Consider the following 27,775-nt stretch of genomic DNA (forward strand, 5'->3'; position numbering starts at 1 on the left):
CAATGTGGTTAACGGGGCAGATGGTTAGGGAAAACATGTGTCAGATAACACTGTAAACCATAGTTAAGCATTCTGTTAACCATTTTGTGGTTAAGCAGCATGGTTTAGCATGTTGTCTATTAAAATGCTGGATGCATTTTGACTTCCAATCTTGTAAACTGGCTTCCTTTCTAAAAGATATCTGCCGAATTCACACTCCACAGAATTATTTTCAAAATTTTCAGTTGTTTTATGCAGCACAATCCTACGAATGTACATTTGTAGTATTATAAACCATTCCACGTGTGCTGAGCATTGCAAGTTAAAAATGTAAAAAGACAAACACAATAAAAAACAGATATCAAATGTATTTATACACCCCCTTTTCTGCAATTACTATGCTCTCAGGAATTCACAACAAATATAAACACAACAACATTCCATTACTATCAAGATTGTTACAAGAAATGAATAAATGCTCTAAACTAACAATAACCAGTATACTATTCCAAACTAGACATTGTTCTAGAACAAATAGTGCCACTCTAGTAACAACATCAAATAGCAAGTAGTCACAGTTCATGTGTCCGAACTAGCAAAAATCCCTAACAGTAGAACTCAGTAGTAACCAAAATTACTACAAATAAATTAAAATGTCAGTGTAAGAGATGCAAGAAAGGTGTTAAAACACACAGCTAAAAAGCTAAAAACTACTAAAGGCAAGACAAAGAAACAGAAATATTGTCGTAAGATGCAAAATGTGTAGAAAGGCAGTATCAGAAAAAAGGTCAGCAGTGCCACAGATTTTTTTTTTTAAAAAAAAAACATTAAGATTTGTTCCCCACTGGCAATATTGCAGACATAGCAATACTGAGATTAAATTAAAGAGGTAGGCACTATGAAAAGTACACAAGGAAAAATCTTACTTGCTTTACACAATAGTTGTAAATACTAAATATAAAATCCTTACACTGAAAAATGTTACATTTCTATAAGTTGATCTATGTATGTCAATTTCACTTGTGAAATGTATGGTTTAAAGATGATTCTGGACTTCTACTGCTCTCAGGGTTTGTCTTGTTAGTAAAGAAGAGTCATCCAAGAAGGCAAATGTCAGCAAAGAAGTAGGTTGTAAATGGGATATAAATTATAATTATCCACAAAATGTAGCATAGGCAGACAATGCATTTTTTATGTTCCAAGGGCAAATAATGAGTTCCAAGCTTTTCTGAAAGGCTATGTAATGGAGTAATATTTCTTGAAGTCTAACTGTTTGGGGCTGGTGGGGGAGTGAGAATAGGCAAGCAGAAAAATATAAATGTGCCTGACTGTAGTATGTTCTATTAATGAAGGCAGTCCATCACTGTGCTATTCTACATGAATGCCACATGTCACTATTTTTATGTGAAGACAGGCCCAACCTGTCTTCATAATTTGAATTGCTGTTAAAAAGTGTTCATAATTAGGCTTTTTACAGCTACAAATTTTCTTGACTTTATATTGTGCCTGAGGTCTCACCCAGTCCAAAAGCACCATGGTTGGACAGTAAATTACTGGCCATTTTAATGAGTTTAATAGTTTGGTAGAAGATGGTGTGTTGTGCCTTTTTTCTAATCTGGGCTTCCATAAAGACATCTTAATGTTGGGTTGCTGGCTATGAACCTGTCTTTTTAGGATTACAAAACACTTTAATGCTTTTAATATGGTTCAGTGCCTTTTAATACCCTGCTCTCTTCTCTGCTCTTTTCTGCTCTAAGGTCTCAACAGTGCAGGGTGTGATAGTCAGGTCCCATAAGTTGGAGAAATGAAGTTGTTACACATCACCATTATCTCCTCGCCTCCCTTTGTACAACATAATCTCTGAGCACTTGGATGTACTTTGACTCTATGGAGCAGGGTGCCTCATTTGCTGTTAGAAATAAGCCCAGCTAAAATTTGTCACCCACTGAATTTGTGTTAGATTAATTTGTGAAGAGCTATCCTTATATTGCACTGCAAGGAACTACATTTTATTTTGTATGAAATGCATATGTAAAGTAAGTATTCCTATATAATATATGCAGTGGTGTTATGCCAAAGTGGTGGAGCAATCATCAATATTCCTCAAGTGATCTACTATTTGCATATCTTAGGCCTGCTCGTTACCATACATTTCCACGCTATGCTGTAAAATAATAGATTCAAGTTAAATGGGCAGCAGTGAATGACAATGGAAGGTTGTATGAGATGGAAGGTCCATGCATATGGGGAACATCCATACATATGGTGGACAATATGGTGAACATCCATACATTTCAGAACCTTACTCAGATAGTTGCAGTTATAATTTTGAAGGGTCAGCACATACATCAAAGAGCAGTCAAGACATCTGTTGATTTAGGGAGTCTCCAAAACTGGATGCAGTGAAATTATGGTAAATGATCTAAACTTAGTTACTGAAAGGTCTCCGTGGTTTAAATGTATGAAGTAAGACTTTGCAGTCTTGTGGTTACTGGATTTAAAAACATATAGTTTCATTACTAGTGAAGAGCTGAGTTGCAAATGAATATCAGATGAGAGTCCTCTGATTGCTAAATACTACCTCTATAATTCTTGCAGTTCAGACTGTTCATCTTTTCTCAACCTAATCAATCTAAAGAAATAACTTTTCTTCTTCATCAGGTGTGAAGAGTTAGCTCAAGTTTTCCAGTGACTGCACAATAGTTTACAATATTCATAAGAATTACCTGTCATACATATGTTGCCTGTTTGTGGCACATAAGTCATCTGAAAGAAAGAAAAACAACTTTCTTCCAGGTTGTTGTTGTTTATTCAATTTATGAGTCACTTTATAGCTGAAGCTCTCAGGGCGACATACATAAAATAAAAGCAAATAGAATAAAACCAATGAGAAAATGCATGAAAACCATGAAAAGAATGTAAAACAGCAACAATAATTTAAAACGTCTTTTTATTCCTGCTGGGTTTTATTTTGGCTTTTAGTTTTATTGTTATACTGTAGTTTTAAACTTTTATATTGTATCTTAAGTTGTATTTTATGATTTTAATTGTTGTGAATCACCCAGAGAGCTTTGGCTATTGGGCAGTATAGAAATGTAATAAATAATTGAAATAGTTTTTTAAAGTGAGATAAATATCAAAGCAGCTAAAACATGAAAAAGGATTATGTTAAATACAGCTTAAAACACATCATTAAAATAAAGCCAGCAGCAGTTTTAAAAGGTCTGTGAGAATAAAAGTTAGTGGGAATGAAAAGGTCATTGCTCAGTATCAAAAAGTCCACAAAGTTAGGGTGGATTGCTCTTGGGAGGGATTCCACAATTTGTGGGCCACCACAAAAAAAGGCAACACACACACACACAGGGTAGCCATCCACCAAATCTCATTGTAGAGATACTCAGAGCATATGACAATTTCTGGGCATGGGCAGCAACATATGGAAGGAGACCGTGTTTGTGAATAAATCAGACAACATATTACTTTTATTGAGATCAAACATTTAAACTTCCCAGGTTATTGAAAACCTCTGTTTTATTTTTATTGTATAAATTATTTCTAAGTATCCAATGGACCACTGATGAATTATCTTTTCAATTTTCTGACTTCCACAAAGACATAATTTTAAGGCAGGGTGGGGAACTTTTTTCAGCCCAAGGGCAGCATTTCCTCATGGGTAACCTTCCAAGGGTGGCATGACAGGGTTGGGCAAGGTCAAAGCCACAAGTGTGCAAGACAAAAACCACATACAAGCTCCATTCACACTCTCTCTCTCTCTCTCTCTCTCTCTCTCTCACACACACACACACTCACTCACTCACTCACACTCTACACTATATTCATATTACACCTAGAGATGTCCTCAAGTCATTTTAATTTCCCCAGGAACATTACCCACCAGATCCTCTAAATTCAATTAGTTTCCCCCAGTGAGTATCCTAGAGTCAGCCTTCCCCAATCTGACATGCTCCAAATGTGTTGGGCTGCAATTCCCATAATTCCCAGCCAGCATGGCCATGGGAGTTCCAGTCCAACAGATCTGGAGGGTATCAGGTTGAGTAAGGTTGTCCAAGCTGGAGATCACTACAAATCAATTTCAGAATCAGACATCACCCCAAATTCATCTATTCCTCCATCAAGCACACACTTGCTTTCCTGATTTGTTTTCCCCCATTTAAAATGATTTTTAGGCCACCTTTAAGATCAAACTTGTGATGCATGTCCTCCAAGTCCAATCCTAGCATAGGCTCCATTCCGTTCTGTGAGGGGGACAGGGTGGACTCAGATTCTCTGGCTGCTACTACTTCCTCCTTCCTGAATTAGTCATATAGGTTATCCCAGCCAATCAGACTATGTAGCTAATCAGATTTGGCTATGTGATGAGATCACCGAGGGTAAGTGAAGATAATTGAAACAAAAAATTAAAAAATTTTTTCAAGGAGTGCTTAAAACTTATTGAAAAGGACGGCAGTGTCAAATGTTCATGAAAAATTATGAGTAGTTTCAATTCTGTATGTACAGTACTTTCCAAATATTTTTATGTTTTGTTTTGTTTCTTGTGGTATTTTCTCTACCAAAATCATAGCTTCTTTCCTGTTTGCTTGTTTTTAAAGTTGGAATTTAATTTCTGCCTATCATTAATGCAGAAAACCCTAAAAGCAGAATTGCCACATGCTCTTAAAGGCTCAAGCACTCTTTGCATAATTTTAAGGGCAATCCTGTTATTTTTGCAAGACTTGACTTACGACTTCTAGCATCTGTAGTTGATAAAGTGATTACGTGAGGGAATAGGAATACCAGAGAGAGAGAAGTCCCATTAGCATACTACTAGGGGGCTAAGATTAATGAAGGTTAAAAAAAATGGTTAAGCTTTCTGATCTGCTAATCTGCCTTACAAGAAAAACAATTAAGAAGCCATATCATGCTCGCCATGCTCCCCTTACTTACCTATGTTCCTTTTGGAAATCAGTGGGGTAGCACAAATATTACTTGGAGGGAGGAATTTGGCTGTAATTCCTCATGTCTCTTGAGAGCACTTTTTCCTCATTAAGGGCAGATTGACAGTTCAGAAGCTCAGTCTTTTTTATCCATTAATTTTTTGCCCCCTGCTTGTATGTTGCTTAATTTTTACTTATTTATTTACGTTCCTAAATTCGCTATATTTAGAATAAACTCTAGTATGGCTTCAATGAGGCATTAACATTGTTATATCTCAGCTGTAGTAAAAGTGATAACTCCAACACGGTGTTTTCATTAAGGCAAATTTAACCATCCTAAAGGGGTATACCACAAAACATTAAAGAATAAACTTAGTATCTCAAATGTTGTTGTTTGTTTGGTTTGGTTTTAAACAAGCAGAGAGGAAACTGTTTGTTTAAAAGGTCCTATAGGGCACAAGTGCTGCCATCTTTGATAGAAATTTACCCTAGAAGGGTTTCCTACCTCCCAAATAAACGAAACAGCACTATAGCCTTATATTATTCTTTTGGTGTAATGTTATAATACGGAGCAGTTACAATTTCAAAAGTATTTTGATGGTGCATATGCTACAAAATGTCAGCATTGGCAGCTCCTATTCATTTTAGTTCCAAAAGAATGATATGCTCACCCTAACTCAGCATGAAGGAACCAACAAATTGCAGTATTTATCTAGCCATTAACGGCAGAGTGAGAGAGCCTTTCTGCACTTATTCAGGCAGTGCTAAATGAAGAGTCACTTTCCACAGGCTAAGGCAGTGTACACTCATGGGAAGAAATGGATGTGCTTAGACAGTGGCTAGAGCAGAACTTTGGACCGTAAAATCTAAAACAAAATCATTGCTGGTATTGCAGAGTGGCTAAGACTATGAGCCATTTATTTAAAACTGTTTTTATACCACCTGTCCAGGCAGTGTGCAAAAATTAAGAACCATAATATAAAAATACATCAATATACAAAAATGACTAAAACATAACCAATGTTCTGATCTGACTTTGGCCACGTCCTTTCTCAGTGGCCTTATGGAAGCCAATATTTAAATTTGATGATGGCTTACAGAAATTGTTAACAAAAAAGAGGATAAGGAGAGGATTCAAACACCTCTTTTCTGAAATGATGAATAGCAACTTCATTACGGTCTAAAGCTTCTCTTGTCCATTCATAGAAAACTGATGCTCCATTCCTTTTAATATTTTAAACAGAGGAATGCTAAAAAGGGTGGGATTTAGTACTAGGTGGCATAGGCATGCAGAGTGAATGGATAAATCTGATTAGGCCTTGAGCACAACTGAATTATCTAAAACGTTATTCCATTCTTCTTTTTATGAAATTTTCATTAGCTGACTAATACTAGCATATTTATGTGTATTTACTGCTTATCCTGGTTTACTAAACTCCGTTGCCTTTAACTACCATTGTGTTATCTAGGCATCTCCTCAACTGACGGTGAACATCTTTAAAAGTCTGGTGCATCAGGCACCAGCAGTCATTTTTGACCACCACCACCACCCTTTTATGTCTTCTTTCTTTTTACAAATACATATGCTTAATAAATTGACAAAGAATCTCATTCTGTGTCCAGGGGAATTATGCAAACGGAGTCTATATTCTCCTCCCAGTGGGCTGTCATTTGCATATGCGTAAGTCATGTCAGCTTGAACTCATAAATCCCCGAGATGAAGATACATCTCTAGTGGATTCTGACAAAAGGCTTGCTTGGAAAATGTTAATTAACTACCCATCAAATTCAAGTCATTTAAAAAGATTAAGTAAGGGAAATTATTAAATCCATATATTGTAGGCTAGACACAACTGTATCTTTTGATTAAAGGGTACTCTATGACTGTTGTATAGTAGCAGCATTTTTAACGACCATGCATCAAAATTGAACATAATAATATTAAATGTAAAACCTGTTTAGACTCTATGTTTCTTGGCTTGCTTACACGCGCACACACATAATGATTCATGTGGCCATATCTACTAGCATGCAGGATTGGGTGGAAGAGGATCAGGCTATTGATAGCAATCCATGTCCAGAGCTTGACCTATGCACATTCAGTTTGAAGATCAGTGTGCGTCCTACCCAGTTGCATGGAAAAAGCCCTGCATGCATACAGTATACAATGGCTGCATTTGGATGTAATGCTAATTTATGGTTTAGTACGCAGGTGGGCAATATGTGGGCTGTATGTTTTTCCCCACCCCATGCCTACCAGTCCGCAGAATTGAAATTTGTGGCAGCACAAAAAAAAAACCCACCCTGCTGTTTCACTGCTGATTTTGGGTGTCAAACTAGTATGGAAGGCCAGAAAAGCAGGAAAGGAAACACTCTTTGTGTAGTGCTCAGATCTTAGTTCTGCAATTAAACTGAACGCAGATACAGTGATTAACAGCCTCATGCAGAAATCCTTTCTCATTCACTCACACACCACAAGAAACAAACACAGAGTTCCTATCTCATTCACACAGCCAAGACAGTCAAGTAGGGCATGAGAGAGATTGCCAGTTTGGGCTTCATGAAGAAATTGACATGGTTTGCATGTAACACACCATGCTTTAACACTGTGTGCATGAGTGGGAAGGACCTGTCATGAGCCTCAGGCTGTTGCACGACCCCTTCCCATCAGTTAGTAAACAAGCTATATGCTTTAAAACCAACTGGTAAGTTAAATATGCCATGAGTTATGAAGCTGGATTGTTTAACTCACCAGAGTATGTTTTAAACCATGAACTATAAGCCAGTTTTTATGGAAGTGAAACTAACCTCTGGTGAAGACCTCCTTCCCAGCACACAGGCAGAATGACGGGGGAATGTATGACCCTGTTCAAACAACATGCTAAGCCATGATGGTTAAGTGTTTTAAGCTAGCCATGATGGCTTAGCATGTCGTATGAATGGCATTTTTTCTAACCATGGTGGGTCCATAACCATGGTTTAACTATGCTCACTAACCACTTGCTGAAAAAGGGTTAGCAGACCTAACCATGGCATAGTGCGTTATCTGAATAGGCCCTATGGGTCTAGGTGCCTTGCTGCTCATGCAAGTCATGGACTTAAAATTATTACCACTTCTAGTATAGGCACATTATTGAACATAACTTGCTATATACTTAGCTCAATAGTTGTTTGTATGGATATGAGAAGAATTGTTATAATTAATGTATTCCTGTTTTGTTTTTAAAGCCTATAAAAATATTTTTGGAAACATTTATCAGATCTGATCCTGGCAGGTACTACAGTATATGAATCTAATTGCTAAAAGATTGTATAATTCTCCTTAAATCCATGTCTAAAATATATTCTACAATTAATCAGTAAAAAAGAGTGAGAGAAGCCTAGGACCTAAATTTGTTTCATTTCAAAGGTCTCTTTTATTTTAGTGCAATGTTTTCTCTGCCCCCTTGTTATGATGTGAGATTGTTCTCTTTTAATAATAGAAGAAGAACAACTATAAAATTATTTCAATGCTGACATAACCCACTGAGTAGGAAAAAAACGGGCCTGAATTGTCAGTATGCCCTCCCTTTGCGACATTTAATAATTTATCAAGCCTTGCTGACCCCTAATTGATTGCAAAAGTCAGCAAGTGTTTTAGAAGTCTCTTCCATTCTATCAAACTAGATTGATGTTTTTTCCTGTGAAACAGAATGTAATCACCCAGAAAAAAATCAATCAGCAGCTGTATGTTAGATATGAGTGTAGTTCACTTAGACCTTCATTCTAAATGCCAGTGGGTGGTTGTTAATTGAGTAGCTCCACTGACTTTAATGGGATTATCATATGACAGTTAGTTACAGAACCCTTCCATGCATTATTCTTATCTTTAAACAGGTAAAGTATAACAACCCATAGCATTGAAACATTGATGCTTTTTAATACACGAATTTGTTCTATGGTGTAAAATGATTAATATTATTGTTGGCACATACTATACTTGTATTATCTAATTTAAGTACATAGGGATGACTCATGCACCTCTTAAGGTGGTACAGTTCTATTTAACTGATGGGATTACAAAAGAGCAGGTGGTCACTGAATCACCCAAATAGTTATAATACAAATGAACAGAAGAATCAAAAGCATCTCTGCATTCTCTATGCTTCCCAGAAGGACATTTTGCTCATGCTCTTCCTCTTCCCTGCCCCTCCTCCCTTCTTACATGCACCTTAATACAAATCCTCTTGAGTTTTTAAACCATAGTTTCCCATTATATCTAAGCTGGGAAGCTGTGGTTTGAACTCTGACTACCAAACTAGGATTGCAAGCTGCAGTTTGATCCTGGTTTGCAAATCAGGATTGTAGTCAGTTTTCCAGCTTGTCTGTAATGGGAAAGCTTTAGTTTAACAAACCCTGAAAATATTGAATTATGGCATGAGAAAGAAGGGAGGGAGTGCATATGCATAACATTCACCCTTGTTCTGATTGTTGCATCTGAATTGGACAACTCTAGAGAGAGAGTATAGTGTGGTGGCTAAGCAATTGGGTTGTATATGAGGAAATTCCCAGTTCATATCTTGCTTCTGTCTTGAACTCTCTATGGCTGCATTCGGACAACACAATAGTTAATGGTGGGTAAATAGTCAACTCCACAGTTGCTTATTGAGGGGGTACTCCCCACACAACATGATTATAATCAACCGTGATGTGGATTAAGGCCAGTGTTGAGTTGACTATTAGTCAATAATGTGTTTGACTGACACATCCCCCCTCTTCCCCCTCAGTCCTCCTGCTGGTATCCCATCAGCCATTACAAGTTCTGCCAGCTGGACTAGATCTGCAGTCGCCACTTTGGTCACTCTTGCCAGGGGACTCTGTAGTTGCCAATTATAACCGATTGTAAGCCTATGCGCCAGGGCCTTGCTATTTACTGTTTTACTCTGTACAGCACCATGTACATTGATGGTGCTATATAAATAATAATAATAATAATAATAATAATAACTGTGTGTGACGAAAAAGTCAATAGTGCCCGATACGTGACACAATAACCAACAGTTGTTCCAATAACCAACACTGTGCAGGGTTGGTTATTTGCATTGTTATTTCAGCCAAATAATCAACCGTGGTGTGAAAAAGTCCTAACACATGACACAATAACCCACCATTGACTATTTAACCCACCGTTGACTATTTAACCCACCGTTGACTATTTAACCCTCTGTTGGTTATTGTGTTGTCCAAACCCAGTCAATGTGGCCTCTCATCCTCAGCCCCTTTTGTAACGTGGGGATAATAATACTGCTACGCCTTACAGGGTTTTGTAAGGATTTCCATAATATTGTAGTATTATTACCTTAACAGCTTTAAGCCTAAAATGTGGTTACGGATTTTCATTGGCTCTCCCTGTGCCCTTTGGCAGGGCTCCAGCCCAAGACATGTAACCAGGCTGCTGCAGATGCTATGGTGGCCTATATAACATCTACGTTATATAGATGTTTTATTTCAGTGAATGCTGAAGAACAGAGTATGTTATGAATTGTTTTATGGCTAAGCTTTTCATTTCCTTTCTTTTTGAGGGTTTGGATAAGGCATGATATATAGCCAGTAACCCTAATAGTTTCACAGCAAAGTAATATACAGTGGAGAAAGACATAGCTGGGTAGTGTGGCATATAAATTATTTCAGCACAATGAGCACACACAGTAAAACTCAAGGGAAAGAGAGTTCAGAGAGGTTCCTCCTCACATTTAAGTAGCGTATGATTTAGTGATGCTCAGTTGCTGCAGACCTTGGATATACTCCCTGATGACCCAGATGCGTGTGGAAAATCTAGTTTTTTGTTTTTTTTTAACTTTGTTAAAAATTTGCACAGTTACATTTCTCTCTCACTTACTGGTCCTAACTCAAATTATGTGGATGTTCTGGGCACTTTTGCAATAAAAGACAAGCACATTATTTTTAAAAAAGAAAGTTCTGCCTATGGCATATCTATCACGCACCAGGGTTGTTTTGAGAACTGCAGTATAATTACTTATTTTCTGTGTATGCCTCCCCTTGTTCCCCGTAGCACAGTCTGGCTTAACGTGTGTGCTTGTTCATTTTCACACCCAAGGCCAATAGTTACTGAGAAGTCTTCCTGGTGGGAAACAGAATGCTACTTTTTTTCATAACACAACAACTCAGCAATATTGGGTATATGTAGCAATATGAAAATATTATCCCTCCAATTCTATTTTAAAGGAATATTTTACACTAGTTTAGGCTGCAATCCTAAATGCACATACTTGGGAATAAGCCCAGTTGAACACAGTGGGACTTACCGTGGAGTAAACATGCATAGGATCGCATTAACTGCTAGTGTTAATGCAATCCTATATGATAATTGTTGTTGTTGTTGTTCTTGTTGTTGTTGTTATTTATTACATTTATATACTGCCCCACAGCCGAAGCTCTCTGGGCGGTTTACAAAAAAAGGTCATTATTTTCCGCTCAATATTTCTTTGTTTGACCTGTACTAAAGAAATGCTTCCTCCACTCATACATTATGTACAAATATATATATATACATATATATATATATATATATATATATTTATATATATATATATATATATATAATTTAAAACGTTTTTTCACTTTAATGTTCAGAAAATAATGAAATGATTTCTTTCAATGATTAAATTCCAAGCCATTGACATAACTCTAGTGAACCTACAAGATGAATAAACCAAGCATTGCTGCAGCTGTCTTCTCCACTACTGCAGTTCCTCTGCCCTTTTGCAAAACCCAATTATCACTTTGGGGATTGTATTCCAAGTGTCATGCTGGGCTTCTTTCACCTAAGCAGGATTGTGTAGAGTTGCCTTTTGCTACATCTTGAGGGATTGGAAGCCCCTTTTTGCACTACACATGGGCTGAGTTAACAACCGTTAACAACACCGTTAACAACACACTAGTTAACGGTGGGGTAATAATCACCTTGACAGTTAATTAGGGGGTACTCCCCACGCAACATGATAATAATCAACCATAGTGTGGATTAGGATCAGTGCTGAGTTGACTTTTAGTCCATGCAGAGTTGACTCACTCATCCTCCGCCCTCTCTCCCCCCCTCAGTCCTCCTGCTAGTATCCCATCAGCCATTGCTAACAAAAATCTACCCTGCCAGCTGGAGTACAGGTTCATGTTGGGAGATGCGTTTTGTCAGGTATTGTGGTCCCAAGCCATGTAAGGCTTTATAGGTTAAAATAAATGCTATTCTATGATTCTAAAACCAGCACCTTGAATCGGGCTTGGAAACATACAGGAAGCCAATGCAAATGAGCCAGGGTTGCTCTTATATGTTTGAACCTCCTGGTCCTCGTTATTAATCTGGCTGCTGCATTTTGCACAAGCTGCAGCTTCTGAACCGTCTTCAAAGGCAGTCCCACGTAGAGTGGATTGCAGTAATCAAACATGGAGGTTACCAGAGCATAGACAACCGAAGCTAGGTTATCCCTGTCCAGATAGGGATGTAGCTGGGCCAAGAACAGAAGTTGGTAGAAGGCACTCGGTGCCACCAAGGACACCTGAGCCTCAAGTGACAGAGATGATTCTAGGAGAACCCCTAAGCTATGAACTTGCTCCTTCAGGGTTACTGAATTTAAAAATTTACAGTTTAATTACTAGTGAAGAGCTGAGTTGCAAATGAATATCAGATGAGATTCCTCTGATTGCTAAATACTACCTCCATAATTCCTGCAGGTCTAGGGTGACCATATGAAAAGGAGGACAGGGCTCCTGTATCTTTAACAGTAATGTAGAAAAGGGAATTTCAGAAGGTGTCAATTGAAGAGGGTGAAATTCTCTCTTTATCACAACAGTTAAAGCTGCAGAAGCCCTGCCCTCTTTTGTATCTGGCCACTCTACTATAGCTAGTGTAGCTTTAACTGTTGTGATAAAGAGAGAATTTCACCCTCTTCAATTGACACCTTCTGAAATTCCCTTTTCTACATTACAGTTAAAGATACAGGAGCCCTGTCCTCCTTTTCGTCAGACTCTTCATCTTTTCTCAACCTAATCAATCTAAAGAAATAACTTTTCCTCTTCATCAGGTGTGAAGAATTAGCTCAAGTTTTCCAGTGACTGCACAATAGTTTACAATATTCATAAGAATTACCTGTCATACATATGTTGCCTGTTAGTGGCACATCAATCATCTGAAAGAAAGAAAAACAACTTTCCTCCAGGTTGTTGTTGTTTATTCAATTTATGAGTCACTTTATAGCTGAAGCTCTCAGGGCAACATACATAAAATAAAAGCAAATAGAATAAAACCAATGAGAAAATGCATGAAAACCCATGAAAAGAATGTAAAAGAGCAACAACAATTTAAAACGTCTTTTTATTCTTGCTAGGTTTTATTTTGGCTTTTAGTCTTATTTATATACCGTAGTTTTAAACTTTTATATTGTATCTTAAGTTGTATTTTATGATTTTAATTGTTATGAATCACCCGGAGACCTTTGGCTATTGGGCAGTATAGAAATGTGATAAATAAATGATATAGTTTTTAAAAGAGAGATAAATATCAAAGTAGCTAAAACATGAAAAAGGATTATGTTAAATACAGCTTAAAACACATCATTAAAATAAAGCCAGCAGCAGTTTTAAAAGGTCTGTGAGAATAAAAGTTACTGAGAATGAAATCAGTAATCACAGATCAGATATTTACTCAGGTGCTATGCTGAAAAGAGGGTTGTAAATATTGCATCTAGGAAGCATACTGATGAAATTCAAGTCAAAAGGTAAAGTTCCTTTAGCATTAGTGATCAAGTCCAAAAGACTTTTAAACAGTAGAATGTTCAGTCATCACTGCCATAAAATTGAATTTGTTATAAATTGATTATTTAATGCTTCTGAAGAAATGTGGAAACTTTGTGTTTAAATGAATATGTGTTTCATCTTTACTTTATGTTTTCCTTGTAGGAATAATGTCTGATCACCAGTTTGGAAATCAGTTCATGTGCAGTGTGGTTGCATCACACGTAAGCCATCTACCCACCACAAATCTCAGTTTTGTTTGGATTGCTCCACCTGCAGGAACAGGCTGTGTGAATTTCATGTAAGTGTCTTACATTGTTACTGACAATATTACATTCATAAATCTCAAGATACATGAGTTATGGGTTAAATCTTTAAAGACTTTTTCAACAGAAAACCACGTAGTTTCAAAAGACCAAAAGGCCATCTTGTCCAAGCTTCCGCTGCAAGCTAATACTACCCATTCACATTTGCAATGAGCAGACAGAAGCATTTGGCCCCTCATAATGCCAAACTACACATTATGCTTTTAGATTTACTGTAAAGTAGCTATGGGATGCTCTGAATTTGATTGATGGAGGGAGTTTACTCCTTTCTCTCACACAGTTTTGCCAACTAAATCCCACCCCCAACTGCCCTGTGTAATATGTAGTTTGTTTCCTGATTCTGTGCTTCACTATTTTCATAGTATGAATTCTACTTAGAAATGAACATAAAGTAGCATGGAAAGATGCAAATCCCTTTTAAATTTTCCCTCAATGTGTATTTGGATTGGGCCACAAGGGCACCAACCTTGTGGATTGGGCCACAAGGGCACCTCTCTCAGTCTTATAGTTCAGGAGGTAGGCTGGCTGCCCATGTTTTGTCTATGATAAAAAGCCAAGGCAGTTTTCATCGGGAAGCAGCCCCTTAGAGTATTCTGTCTTACTTAATCAACTTTACTAGCTATCATTATTATTTAGTTACACTTGGGGACCTTACTTCCTTGGCATACACTGGATGCCTATGACAGCACAGGCTTAGATATCGTTCAAACACTTGTAAATAATTCTGTTCAAAGCCACATGAAGGAAGTGATGTCTGATCTGATGCGTTGATGGATACAGCAATTACTGCCAAGTGGCAATTTGTTTTGCATAGGGTGGCTGAAAAAATTGAATGACACATGAATTGCTGCCAGGAATTGACAGGTGTATACTGAGTAAGATGCTGGTTCAACCAGTGCTGGATGATATTCAACTCGGCCCAATTTATAACTCCATCCTGCTTTCATCCTACAAAATCTACATTAAGCACGCAGAAACACACACACACCTCCTCAGTCATGATTATCACATGTATATTATTGATATAAATGATAAAATTGACCAGTATTACCATTAACCCAATCTGCAATGGATATAAATCCAGCACCATGAGACCTTAACACGGTTTTCTTGCTGGCAAAGTTCCTGCATTGGTACTACATTATGTCCCTGGCATCTATGCAAGTATAACACGCTTTTATACCGCCCAATAGCTTTGGCTATTGGGCAGTATAAAAATGTAATAAATAAATCGAACACTTATTTCAGGAAGACTTTTGTCAACAGCCTTTTACCAATTGGCAAAAGATTCCCCAGGCAGTATGATTTAGTGGATGGTGATGGAATGCCTGATTTTGATTCCAGAGCAGGCAAGAGACTTTAGAACTTTTTAAATGAAAGCAAATGATAGATTTAGTACTGCAGCTCCCTGCTATAGTAACTCCACCACTGGGACCATCTAGCATGATCCTGAACTTCCCTATATAAAAGTTTATGCACACTAAGTTTATGCACACAGCTTCGGCTATTGGGCAGTATAGAAATGTAATAAATAAATAAATAAATAAATGAAGGTAATAGGCATTATCTTGCTAAACTCCCATTGATGTAATACATTTATTTAGCCTTGCAGCAACTCTGTAAGGTAAGCCAACACTATTCCCTTAATATTACACAATATTACAAAACGATAATGGGTTTATAGCTGAGAACATTCTCTTAAGCACTACATTAAAGTAACATACGTATTTCCACCTCTCCTCTCACAAATCTTCAAAATTTGGCTCCCCATATATTACTTCCCTAGTTTCTTTATGTTTTATCTGTGCCTCTTCCTGCATGTTTTATCAGCTGACAACTTCATTTTGATGCTCTCCAGATTGCAAGCCTTGGCATAAAACATAATAAATCTTTCCTACTAGGGTCATCAAATTGACATACATAGCTACTCTTATCTTTTAGGCAACCTAGCTTATGTGATAGTGGAGGGGGAGACACCAGTATATTCTATTCTTCACTGGTTTGTTTTTAGAGATATGGATACTTGCTTGGTTCTTTTTCATTATAAATGATAAATGATTGAACTTTCTCTATACTAAATAACAACCCAGGTGTGCTACAGTAGCCTGTATTTACTTCAATATATGCTCTATAAATAAGACTGTCTTCATTAATACAGGGCCAGTTTTTAGGGTGATTTCAAAATTATTATTATTATTATTATTATTATTATTATTATTATTATTACTATATCCCGCCTTTTCCCCAACATTGGGACTCAAGGCAGGTTTACAAATTAAAACATGTAGAGTTGAAACAAATAAAGATATACATTTTTTTAAAAAAAATATTAAACATACTACAATATTAAAACATTTTAAAACATTTAAAATATGATTTTTTTTAAAAAAAAAATCCAATATATAAACAACACATAAACAGAGGTCCAGACTAGTCCACAAAGGCCAGCTGGAACAAGAAAGTTTTAGCCTGCCTCCAGAAACACACCAGTTCTAGCGCTCTGGAGCAGCCACCGAGAAGGCCCTTTCTCACTTTCTCCACCAGGTGTGCCTGTGATGGTGACCAAGAGAAGGGTCTCCCCTGAAGATCTCAGAATTTGGGCAGGCTTTCAGATAACCTGGTCCCGAGCCGTATAGGGCTTTATAGGTCATAACCAGGAACTATCATTACTATAACGCAGCTGAAAGTGAAAGTATTTCCAGTCTGCCTTCCCCATCATAAATTGGATAAAAGACTAATTATTCCATATTTATATGCCCACAAATTGCTGCAGTTGAGGGATTGTTGTGAGGTCTCTTTTGCTCTGCAAAGTGGCATCCATTATTTTGGCCAAAATGTAGCTGAAAGCAATTGTAGCTGTTGTAATTGAGACCACCTTTCTCTTTTCTGAACCATAAACAGATAAACATATATTCTTAGAAGCAGGTTTGTTCTTTAGGAATATGCGGTGAATTAATGGCTGTTGGCATGTTTTTACAAATAAATAATAATAAACCTATTGACTACCTTGATTAAGCAATATAATCAACATTCTATTCTTAAGGCATACCAGCCACAGAAGTTTGTGTAGCCAACTGAACTTTCATTAAAATCACATGTATTGTTTTTTCTCAGAAAGAGCACTGAACATTACTAGGGAAAATGTTTCTCTCCAACTCAGGATATTACTTCCATGTTATCCACTATTTGCGCACTAAAGTTCCCATAATTTTAAGGAGATTGGTTAGACAGAAACTCTTAGATCAATTTACTTTAGAAAAATACTTGTTATAGATATAAGTAAATTTCAGTTATTCTGTTTGGAGCAAATTCAGCTGCATGCGAGTGATATGTATTTAAGGCTGCAATCATATGTGTACTTGAGGACTTGGGAGTAAACACCACTGAACTGACATTTAATTTGGAAACATGCTTCAGATTGCTATACATGGCTGAAAGCCACTTCCTTGGGAATAAGTTCCTTTGAATGTAGTAGGTTTTACTTGGGAGTAAATGTGCATAAAAATCAGCCTGCCAAATTTAAAATGGTTGCTTACAGCTCTAATCCAACAGAATACACACAGAGCAGCTGAACTCTCTTTTTTAATCATTGTTGGTCAGGAGAGGGGCAGTGAATCTCATCCGCTGCTTCTCCTCCTCAAAAAGCTGGTTGGTGAAATTTTGGCTAGGGGGGTGGGGGAAGACTATGCCTATATAATAGCCCTGGCTGGTGGACTGAGTTGGAGGACTGTGCACACATGACCCATTGGTGTGTGTGATGCCCCATCCGGTCAGGAATACACACTGCCTCTGTGCATGTATGATTCTTGGTTGGATTAGCCTATATTAAAAATTTACAACAGGCTTCAAAAGTCTTTTAAAGCATGTGCAAGAGAAGGAAGGGTAAACCTATTTTGCCTTTCGTTTTCTGTTACTACTGTTCTCTTATATTTCACTACTTAGCATATCCAATAAAGGTAGAAATGCAAAGGGTGCCAAACCTTGATGGCTACTTCTATTAGGGAAAAGTAACTTCAAAAGGTAGCAATCTGGATTCAGGGAGGAGTTCTTAGCCTTGCCCTGCCCCACTGCTTTTCAGCTGCAGATACCATCCAAACCATTCTCCTGCCCCACTTTTCCGCTCCCAATCATACCTTCCTAAAGCTGCTTTGCCCTAGTAGAAGCTGCCATCAGGGTTTTGTTACATGTGTGTAACATGTAATAGCTCCCTAAATGACATGGCTGCACCATTTAAGGGTGTCTGCTCCCATTCCTAATTAAAAACAGTCATGTGGGGAACAGTTATGGTTGGCACCATGTGTAAAAAGTTTCAGTTTAGAGTGGACTGGCATTTGGGAAAGTCAGAAACATGTTTATCAATGACGCTGGAAAATAAGCCAAACTGCTTGATACTGGGATAAGTATGATTCAGCTTAGCCTTAGGAATGAAGAAACAGCTCATTCTTCATGTTAATTCATTTCCGACCTTTTCGCTGACACAGATCACAGGTTTGCTAATTAGTTCCTGATATTTTGTAAAGCTGATGTTTATTCTTTGAGAACTGAACAGAAGCTACCAAACTGCCCTTGAGAGCTACAAGTAGATAACAGCTTTCAAATACCAAAGTCCTACCCTGGATTCCATCATGGGGCCTGGATGTTGTTAAAAAACTATTAAGAAGTGTATGTGCAAATGATTAAAAATCCAAGAACTTAAATTGGTGGCATTTATTTTTCGATTAAAGCCTCTCTAAATGTGGTCACATGCTTCATTAGCAGAGAACCATGCTTTTTGATAGTTAACTTGATCCAAGGAACATTAAATAAAGTGCCTTTCATCTTGAGAAATGCTTGCAGGTCATGGGTGTGCTGTTCTTTCTTGACCATTCTATTAATCCTAAATTCTTTGATAGTCTTTGAAGGCTGAGGATTTATTTTACATTGACCAGATACAAACTAAAAACCATTCCATTTTACAGCTGTTTAGCTTATATAAATGCACAAAATGTAGGGATGCCCAGAAATGGACAAAACTGATTACAGTTGCCACCCAAAACAGCAACTATGTATTTAGTGCCACCCTCCCCACTCATAACACCTTAGAGCAGAATTTTGTGTACTTGCATCGAGACATTCCCTGCCAGGAGCATCAATACTGCGAAGCAGGGGCTAGAAAAATACCTAGGATTGTGTTCAGACAACACAATAGTCAACAGTGGAGTAACCAACTCAACAGTTGTTTATCTAGGGCTTACTCCCCACACAACATGATAATATTCAACAATGGCGTGGATTAGGATCTACGTTGAGTTGACTATTAGTCCATGTTGAGGTGGCTCACTCTTCCTCTGCCCTTTCTCCCCTCTAAGTCCTCCTGCTAATATCCCATCAGCTATTGCTGCCGAAAATCTATCCTGCCAGATGGGCTACAGCAGCAGCCACGACTTTGAACGCTCTTGCGTTGCGATTCTGTGGCTGACAAAATAACCAATGGTGACCAAGGAACTAACCAAAGATGCCCTCCACACAACAGTTCAAATTTCCAACTCTGCTCAGCAGAGTTGCATTGGCTATTTTGGAGGGAGTTTTTTAACCAACTGTGGTTATTTGCATTTGTTATTTTGGCCAAATAACCGCCGTTGGTTAAAAAACTCCCTCCACACAACGCAATAACCCATGGTGGATTAAATAACCAACCACTGACTATTTCAATCACCACTGGTTATCATGTTGTCTGAACCCAGTCCTAATGTCATAACATCAGGATACAGGTAAGCACTATTAGATGGATGGAGATTGATTGATGTTAATTGCAGCTGCATCTTTAGGCTAATGTACAGCTTGATCCATAGTATATTTATTCCCAGTGTTTGATGTATCTTTTTGAAATGTGTTGGATGTGTTTATGGAGATTGACTGTTAGCATCAACTGGATATTGTTGACCATTGCACACCTTTTTGGTTTGATACTATGGATCAAGCTGTCAGTGTGCAATCAGATCATCAAACACTGGGTATAAAGAATGAATCTGACTTCCCTAACAATGAAGTCCATAATATATCTAAAAAAGAATACACCAACTGGTCCCTCCTCTGATTGCAAACATTCTGGCCAATCTGAAATAGTAAAATGCTAATGGACTTCATTCTTTCCTTATTGCCTCTTCCATGCAAATTTTGCATAAACCCAAACATTTAAGTGAATATACACTTGTGACGTTTCACAATTGGATTGATGGGTTCTAACTCCAGCTTGTCAGAGAAGTGACAACACAGAGTTCCAAGTTTCAACATCATGCTAAACAACTCGGGACAGAAAACTCCAAATATATTGTTTGAAGCATGATATGTTACATGGTTATGTGTAGTGTAGATTATTTGTAGCTTTTCTAACTGCAAAAGGCAGCTGCTACATGTGGATATAATGGTAAACCATGGTTTAGCATTAAAAGCTTTACCAAGCATCATGCTCGCACATTGGCCCAGTTTTCACATAACTGCAACCCAGGGTTAATTTTTAAACCCCTGGGTTGTCATGAACAAGCTGGTGTGCTAATGCATGCTGCTTAAGTACTCCTGCTGGTCTCCTCTTATCAGTGAGATCAGCTAAACAATCCAGGGGTGCTCCATTCCTGGGTTATTTAGTGTGACAACTGAACCTAAAACTCTGACTTGTCTCTCCCCTGATAAGCCAGAGTTGAGATCCGGTGTAAAATCTGGGGTTCCTTGGATTTCAACTCTTGCTTGTCAGGGAAGAAATAAACTGGAATTTCAAGTTCAGACATCACACTAAACAACCCAAAGATTAAATGTGTGCTGGAAGAGGAGATGAAAGTGTGAAAAGTCCAAACCTTGCAGTTGGCTGTTCTTCTACCACTAAACAATGGTGTTGATATGTCTGAATCAGGCCACTTGTCAAGTGTGAATAGATTCAATTACTGATGTTGTCATCATTCATACTTATCTGGTTTGGAGTACAAATTTGTCCAGCTCATAATGCTCCAGTGATTTACAATCAGAGTGCTCTTTCCTTGAGACATTCTTCTCTAGTTTGTAAGTGAGTTTTGCCATTCAAACTTTCATAATTTTTCAAATTCAGCTCAGACAGAACTCTGCTATTCAAAACCCTCTATTCAACCCTCTGCTATTCAAAACCCTGCTATTCAAAGTTTGATGTTTATGGTTCCAGGAATGGTGTAGCTATTGACACAGAGCTCAACAATGTGTCCAAGTTTTAGGAGCAAGCGGGCTGGCCAGTCCCTGGGCTTCTCCAACAAAGCTCCCTAACCTGAATGAGCTGAAGCTTAGACTCTCCTTATATATTCTCTGTAAGTCCTCCCACTAGTCCATATGATTGGGGGCTGGGATTGGAGGCTCGTCAGATGATGTAAAATGTGGCAGCCGGAGTGGTTTCTGGAGTCTCTTTTAGAGTATATTACTCTGAATCTATTTAACCTGCACTGGCTTCAAGTTTATTTCTAAGCACAATTTAAAATGCTACTTCTTATCTATGAAACCTGCAGTAATATGGGACCAAGATACTGAAGGACCACCCCTTTCCTTATGATCCTACTCATCTATTGACTCACCATCTTAAGGCCTTGTTCTGCATCCTGCCAGCTTTCAGTTTAAGGCAAACTGTTATTTCAACTAGCTTTTGGTCTATTCTGAATTTTGTTGTTGCCCCTGTTGTTGTTTTCTCTGGTTATTTTATCCTGCTTCTGTATTTTTATTGTGTTAAAATTAGTTTTATTATATTTTAATTATTTTATTCTAAGCCACACATAAAGTATGGGCCAGCAGGAAATACATTCCAGGAAATTTTGCATGGTAATTAAAAACCCACTGCGAAACGGAGGTGCATTTTGATGGTAGCAAAAGTGAAAGTAAAATTAAAAAACTGTCATTATTTTGAGCTAGCAGGAAATCCAAATGCATAGACGATAAGGATAATAATGGCTGCTAGACATGATGGGGATATAAGCATGTTGGTGATATTCAGAATGAGAAGCAGCATACCTCTGAATAGCAATCTGGAGGAAAGCAGCAGTGGGCACTATTGGTTTCCTGTCCAGATTTTGAGCTTCCCCAGAGTCATCTGGTTGGTCACTCTGGGGAACAGGATCCTGCACTACGTAGGCCTTTGATCTGATCCAGTAGGATCCAGACTGAAGAGGAATACCAAACAGTGTTTTGTGGAACCTAGAGTTTCTTTAGATATTTATCATTGGTTACTCAGTGGTAGATAATTTTCCTGAAAGACAGTTTTCCCACCACTGCTAATCTTCTCTGCAGTGCACAGCCACATCGGTATTGCCTATGCTCTAGGCACACTCATAATTTGTATGGGGCAATGCTAAGCCCAGCGTGCCTGGATAGTGCTCTGCATGAACTGGGTATGTATCCCATGTCATGCCCCAGAATCCACTGGGACACACAGGGATTCACATCAATGGCAACAGTTCAGTTCCTCAAAAGACAAGATGATGTAGAAACATTGAACATAAGCATCCCAGAGTCATGGCAAGGGCACCTAGGCAGTTCTGTGTACACTTACTTAGAAGCAAGTCACCCTGAACTTAGTAAGATTACTTACTTCCAAGAAAAAATGTATGTGAATCATCTCCTTGATTTGAATGGGATACAATGAATACAACTTAAAAGTGTTTAGCTGAATTATAATCAATGTTTGTGTAAGGGCATTTTAAAAAGATTTGTAGGAAAGATCTATAAAATATTTTATGAGCCTGCATGAATGAAAATTGCACTGAACCCAGGATACATAAGAGCCACAGTCTGTTCGGTTGTAAGCAATTGTCATAGCTGTGTGAGGCTTTGTTCCCCTGGGTGGGGTATGTGTGTATTCATGGCCAGCAGTACAGAATCAGTTGAGGCAAGCAGGACAAAATTCTGGGTTCAGTGAAGCATCAAGCAAGACAAGCTGAGGGAAAATCCAAGTTTCGTAATGCAGGTATGCCCAAGTAGGCAAGGCGAAGATGCAGATTCAAGATGCAGATAGCACCCTGGACAGCTCCATGGGGAGTTTAAGTTGGAGGTTCAAACAGACTGAGCCCTAGATAGAGCTGACTCTCCATCTAGCTCTGCCTTCTGTGACTGATGCCACACGGCTGGGCCATGGGAGGCAGCCTGGAGTGAGTCAGGATTTGTGAACTGGGAGTCAGGACTGAAGAGCAATGAGGATCAGAGGGCAAGCCTGAAGCCAAGATCAGAGAACAAAATTAGAAATAAAAGACATGGCAGGGCTCAAACAGACATTATTGCTCAAGCAAGGCTCAGCTGAAATCCTTTATACTCCTTCCTGCCCACAAGGACCCAGTGGTCAACATGGGTGGGTGGAGTTAACCCTGAGATGGACAGACTGCAGTTATGTGGTTCAAAACTTTTAACAGTTGTTGATTCTGGTGACACAGGGGAGACCGTGGTTTCATTGGGACTTCTAGGTTGGTGTCCTGAGAGTCAAAGGAGAACATAAAAAACGCTCAGGCCAGAAAGGTGCTGGCACAATGGGCTCCTCTAACACTTCCAGTGTAATAGGAATGCCCTATTATTCCCTCTCCCACTTTGGTACCTCATCCAAAATGGGATGAGATGGCTTAACCCCCTGAAGATGGGAGGTCAGACCACCTCAGGGTCATGACACAATCTACTCAGATCTTAGAAAGGGAGGGAATCAAGTGCTCTTTTACAGTTTGATCATGTCACTATAGCTTCCTAATAAGAACTCTGTGTTGGTGATTTGTTTTAGAACTTTTCAGTTTATGGTAAACCTCAAATCTGCTCTTCCAGATATGTAATTTGCATGTCTGTGTCTAGGATTGTTTCTGGTGGATGACAACTGAGCTAACAGATGTATCTGTGCAAACCATCTATAATATGAATGGAGAGGCTTAAAACATTTATAGAAGCATCCAGCAAGATGACATGGTCTGTTCAGATCCTTTAAATTGTGGTGGAAAAGTGACATACTGTCTGAACAAAACCACATTTTTCTGGTAAACCACTGAGCTAGAATGTCTTTTTGGTATGTTAAAAATAGTAAGGTGAATGTTCTTTTGGAGAACTATTTAAAGGCTGATCCACTGTGCTTAATATCTCACATACAAGAGATGTTGGAGCTCAGATTTGCATGGAAGCCACATCTTCTGTTTGGAAGTCTTTCCCAGATGTTTCCAGGTGTTTATAAGATGGTTGAGATTAGCCAGTGGTGAAAGAAAGGCACCATGCATATATTTAGAAATACTCTGTGTTATTACATCAAAGGTTTCAGAGTGAAGTCCCATGAGGCATTATCTTTTGGAGGATTCTAAATAAGGTACCATCTGTGTGGGAAGAATGCACAGTATGCTTTTTTAATTCTACTGAAAGACAGAGAGAAAACATTACTGTTCTCACATGCACATATATGTCTCCTTACTTGGATATATCCTATGGCAAATGGTCTTGTGCTTGGATACTTGTAGCCCAGAGGTCCCAGACTCTCTCACACTCTAAGGACTATAGCAAAGCAACAAGACATCTCTAGGCAAGGTGGCAGAGCACACCTTAGCATTTGTATTCAGGACACCAGCAGTTAGATCTTAATATCAGTTTATTTATCATTGTCTTAGAAACCTGGATTTCTTGGCAATGTTCAACACTGTGGGGAAATTCCAGAAAATGTAGATTCTTATTCCTTATCTGTGTGCAACATGCAGTATGAATTCAATATCCATCATGTTACTGTAGAATATGAAGAAGGGAGTTCCAGACTAAAGTAGAGACATTGAAACATTTGGCTCATTTGCACTAGAAGATGTTGAAAAGGTTTTATGGTCCCGGTGGGGTGAGCATGTGGTCTTCCAGCTGCTTGCTGCTTTCACTTTGCATTCAGTTTAGAAAACAACCCAGGAATGCCTTATTTTGGTGTTGATTAGTGGGACATCTGAACCCAGCACTCTGGATTGTTAAGGGAGAAACAACATAGACTTTTAACCTAACATCAGCAATCATGGGTTGTTTCTCTATCAACAGCCCAGAGTGCCAGATTTAGACACTCAGCAAATAACCCAGAAATGGGGTTTCCTAGATTGTTTGCTAAACCAGATGCAAAGCAGAACGGAGTGAACCGGTGGGAGGCAGTGCACTTTCTCATGCACATCCCTGACAACCCATGAACTAAACAACCCATGGATTGTCACTAAATGTGAACTAGGTCATTGAATCCCTCTGTCCCACTTAAGTGGAGCTCACCTGAGATTGCAACATTATAATGGCTCTAAACTTCTAATGCCAAAATCATGTTCATAAATAAAGGCTATACAGAAACAGGAGAGCTAACATCTTAAGAGGTTTTGCAGCCTTTTAAAATCATAAGTACAGAGAAAACTGCATATTTCTAAGTTCATCCAGAACAGTGGTGAATCGGCCAGCTGATTTAAGCGGCTGTTACAGGCTGGGGGAAGCCACTTAATACTATGTGCCGCATGGCAGTGACCCGTCTCAAGAAATGTGGAGCCAAACATTCCGGACAACAATCAGACATTGATTGCAGCCAGAAAGAGTCATTCTGTATGCAACTTTTACAATATTTTATTTCAATATATGCAACCCCTACCAAAAGTCATTTGGACTCAAAACATAGGCCTGTTTCTATGGTCACTGCATTTTAAAGGATAACATCATTTTCTTTCACTGAATCATGATGCCAGAATAAAAATAATCACAGTGCAGTGTCTTTCTTTTGTAGAGCTACAGTTCTAATACATTTGTCATGCACAGTGGCAGGAGGTTGGTTATATTAGTAGCCCTTGGGTAGTTAGAAGATGTTGAGAGTGTTTCTGTGTAGCATCCAGTCATATTTTTCTTGAAAAGAGAATGGAATTAGATCAGTTCCTACTAGCAGTAACTAATAATACATTCCTTTTTAAGAAATGGCGTTCTTTCTCACAAATGTTCATCTGAATATTTTTTTATATCGGAATTTGTTTGATCTCTTCCTTCCCCCAGAGAGATGTGCCCATTGCTTTATATGTGCCACCATTAGTTTATTATTAGAGTGTCAGCCTTGACACTGATTTTTTTTCTTACAGAAATATAACCTTAGGGGTATTGGAGCATGATTTCAGTTCACCAAAAACATAAATCGTGGTGTAATTCAATGGAGCATCAATTCATTAAAAAAAAGAGCCTGGAGCACAAAGGACGCCGACCATACATCTCTGGATGTGCAGCTTCTTAGAGTAGAGTTGAACCTGGTGAGTTAGGGCACGGCCTGGCAGCCTCTGGCAGGTAATCAGTTGGGCCCAGTGAGTTCAGAAGGTGGGGTAAGCAGCAAAACATCTCCATTTGGCTGGCTCTGAAATTTCCTATTTTTGAGCCACACATTCAGTGGTAGGTCAATGTAAAAATGGCAGTGCACCACTCACTACCTTAGAGCAAAAATAAGAGGTGAATGGGGAGGGGGGAATCACTCCAACAAATAATTTTACTTTATACTATTAGGGAATTATGCTGTTAATATGAACTGAGAATTTCCTGGATGAGTTTTTAAAAATGACTGTAGCCCTGTCCCATAAAGTGTCAGCGCCACCCTAGATCAAATGGTGCCCCAAGCAAGAAGGGTATTCAGCACCCGCCCTCCTTTTATTTAGCTTCTAATACCTTTCTAAAATTGGATTTCTAGCCCACCAAGCTCAATTGTTTCAAAACAGTGTTTTTAAGCCTATTAATTTAACACATAGTTAGGTATTTCTAAAAGTAACTCTTCACTCAAGAAAATGCAGACTAACTATTATATATTCAGTTAGGAATTTTTCCTCACATCTTGTGGAAAATAAAGTAGCTCTTGATAGGGATATGATTTTGCATCTTCTTAAAATGAATGGCATACCAGCTTTTTTCCTTCATTTCGATAATTTACTAATTTGAGGTCAAATTTTGGCTACATCCACCCAAGGCCTTAATCTGAAAACAAAAATGTGCTTTCTAAATTTCACCCAAACCTTATCAGCATTAATGTTTATGGAAAGTATTATGGAATGTTCTAAACAAATTACTTCACAGAACCCTCGTTAGGCATTCCAAAAATCAATGTCCCCAATATCCCCAGAACATTATATGGAAGATAAAATACGGTAAACATCTCGATGCAATAACACATAGCTATTTGCAAAAAGATGAAGCTGTTAGCAGTGTAAGTTGAAGAGTAATTTTAATGTCAACAAATGAAAAGGAAATGGAGGCATTAGGTCTTATATTCACAGAATGATATGCTTATTTGCTAATTGCAGTGTGTGTGAGGGTTGGGGATGTTCGTACTGCATCAAGACCATGGGGCACTGGAGTCTGTACAAGGGGAATTTGGTGGGTGGCCAATGTAGGTGAAATGTGGCTGGCTATGTCATCTGCCCAGGGCAGTGACTATAGTTGGATGGGAATAAAGTCCTGTTCATGAGTAAATCCTACTCCTGAAGACGGGGTGCAGAGTGGAACAAGAAATAATGGGAGCTTGGAGAACTACCTAGAAATGGCAGAAGGAAAGAGGTGCTGAGGAGGATGGATATTTTAAGTTGTTCTTAGAGCAAACCTGGATGACTTGCTAGTCTCCTTATCTCATTCTGAAGCTGTGCGCAATACTGTGGGGAGTTCATCGCCGACAGAGATGTTTAGTAAAGGGTTTTTCTAACCAAGAATAAAATCTGGGGTGCTCTTCCCTTTTGGTTATTGACAGACTTTGTCCAGTAACCACAGTAGTTACTTTGGCTTCCCACC

At 38.4% G+C, this 27,775-nt stretch overlaps 1 protein-coding gene across 1 annotated transcript in view; it reads left to right on the top strand.

Moving 5' to 3' along the window:
* Nucleotides 1-27,775, top strand: part of RELN (reelin) — a 352,879-nt gene that overhangs the window by 79,357 nt on the left and 245,747 nt on the right. Inside the window, 1 exon segment of the mRNA XM_063134189.1 lies at nt 13,866-14,001. Coding sequence (XP_062990259.1) covers nt 13,866-14,001 — 136 coding nt within the window.

The sequence above is a fragment of the Elgaria multicarinata genome, chromosome 9, assembly GCF_023053635.1.
Source record: "Elgaria multicarinata webbii isolate HBS135686 ecotype San Diego chromosome 9, rElgMul1.1.pri, whole genome shotgun sequence".
In the NCBI taxonomy this organism is placed as follows: Eukaryota; Metazoa; Chordata; class Lepidosauria; order Squamata; family Anguidae; genus Elgaria; species Elgaria multicarinata.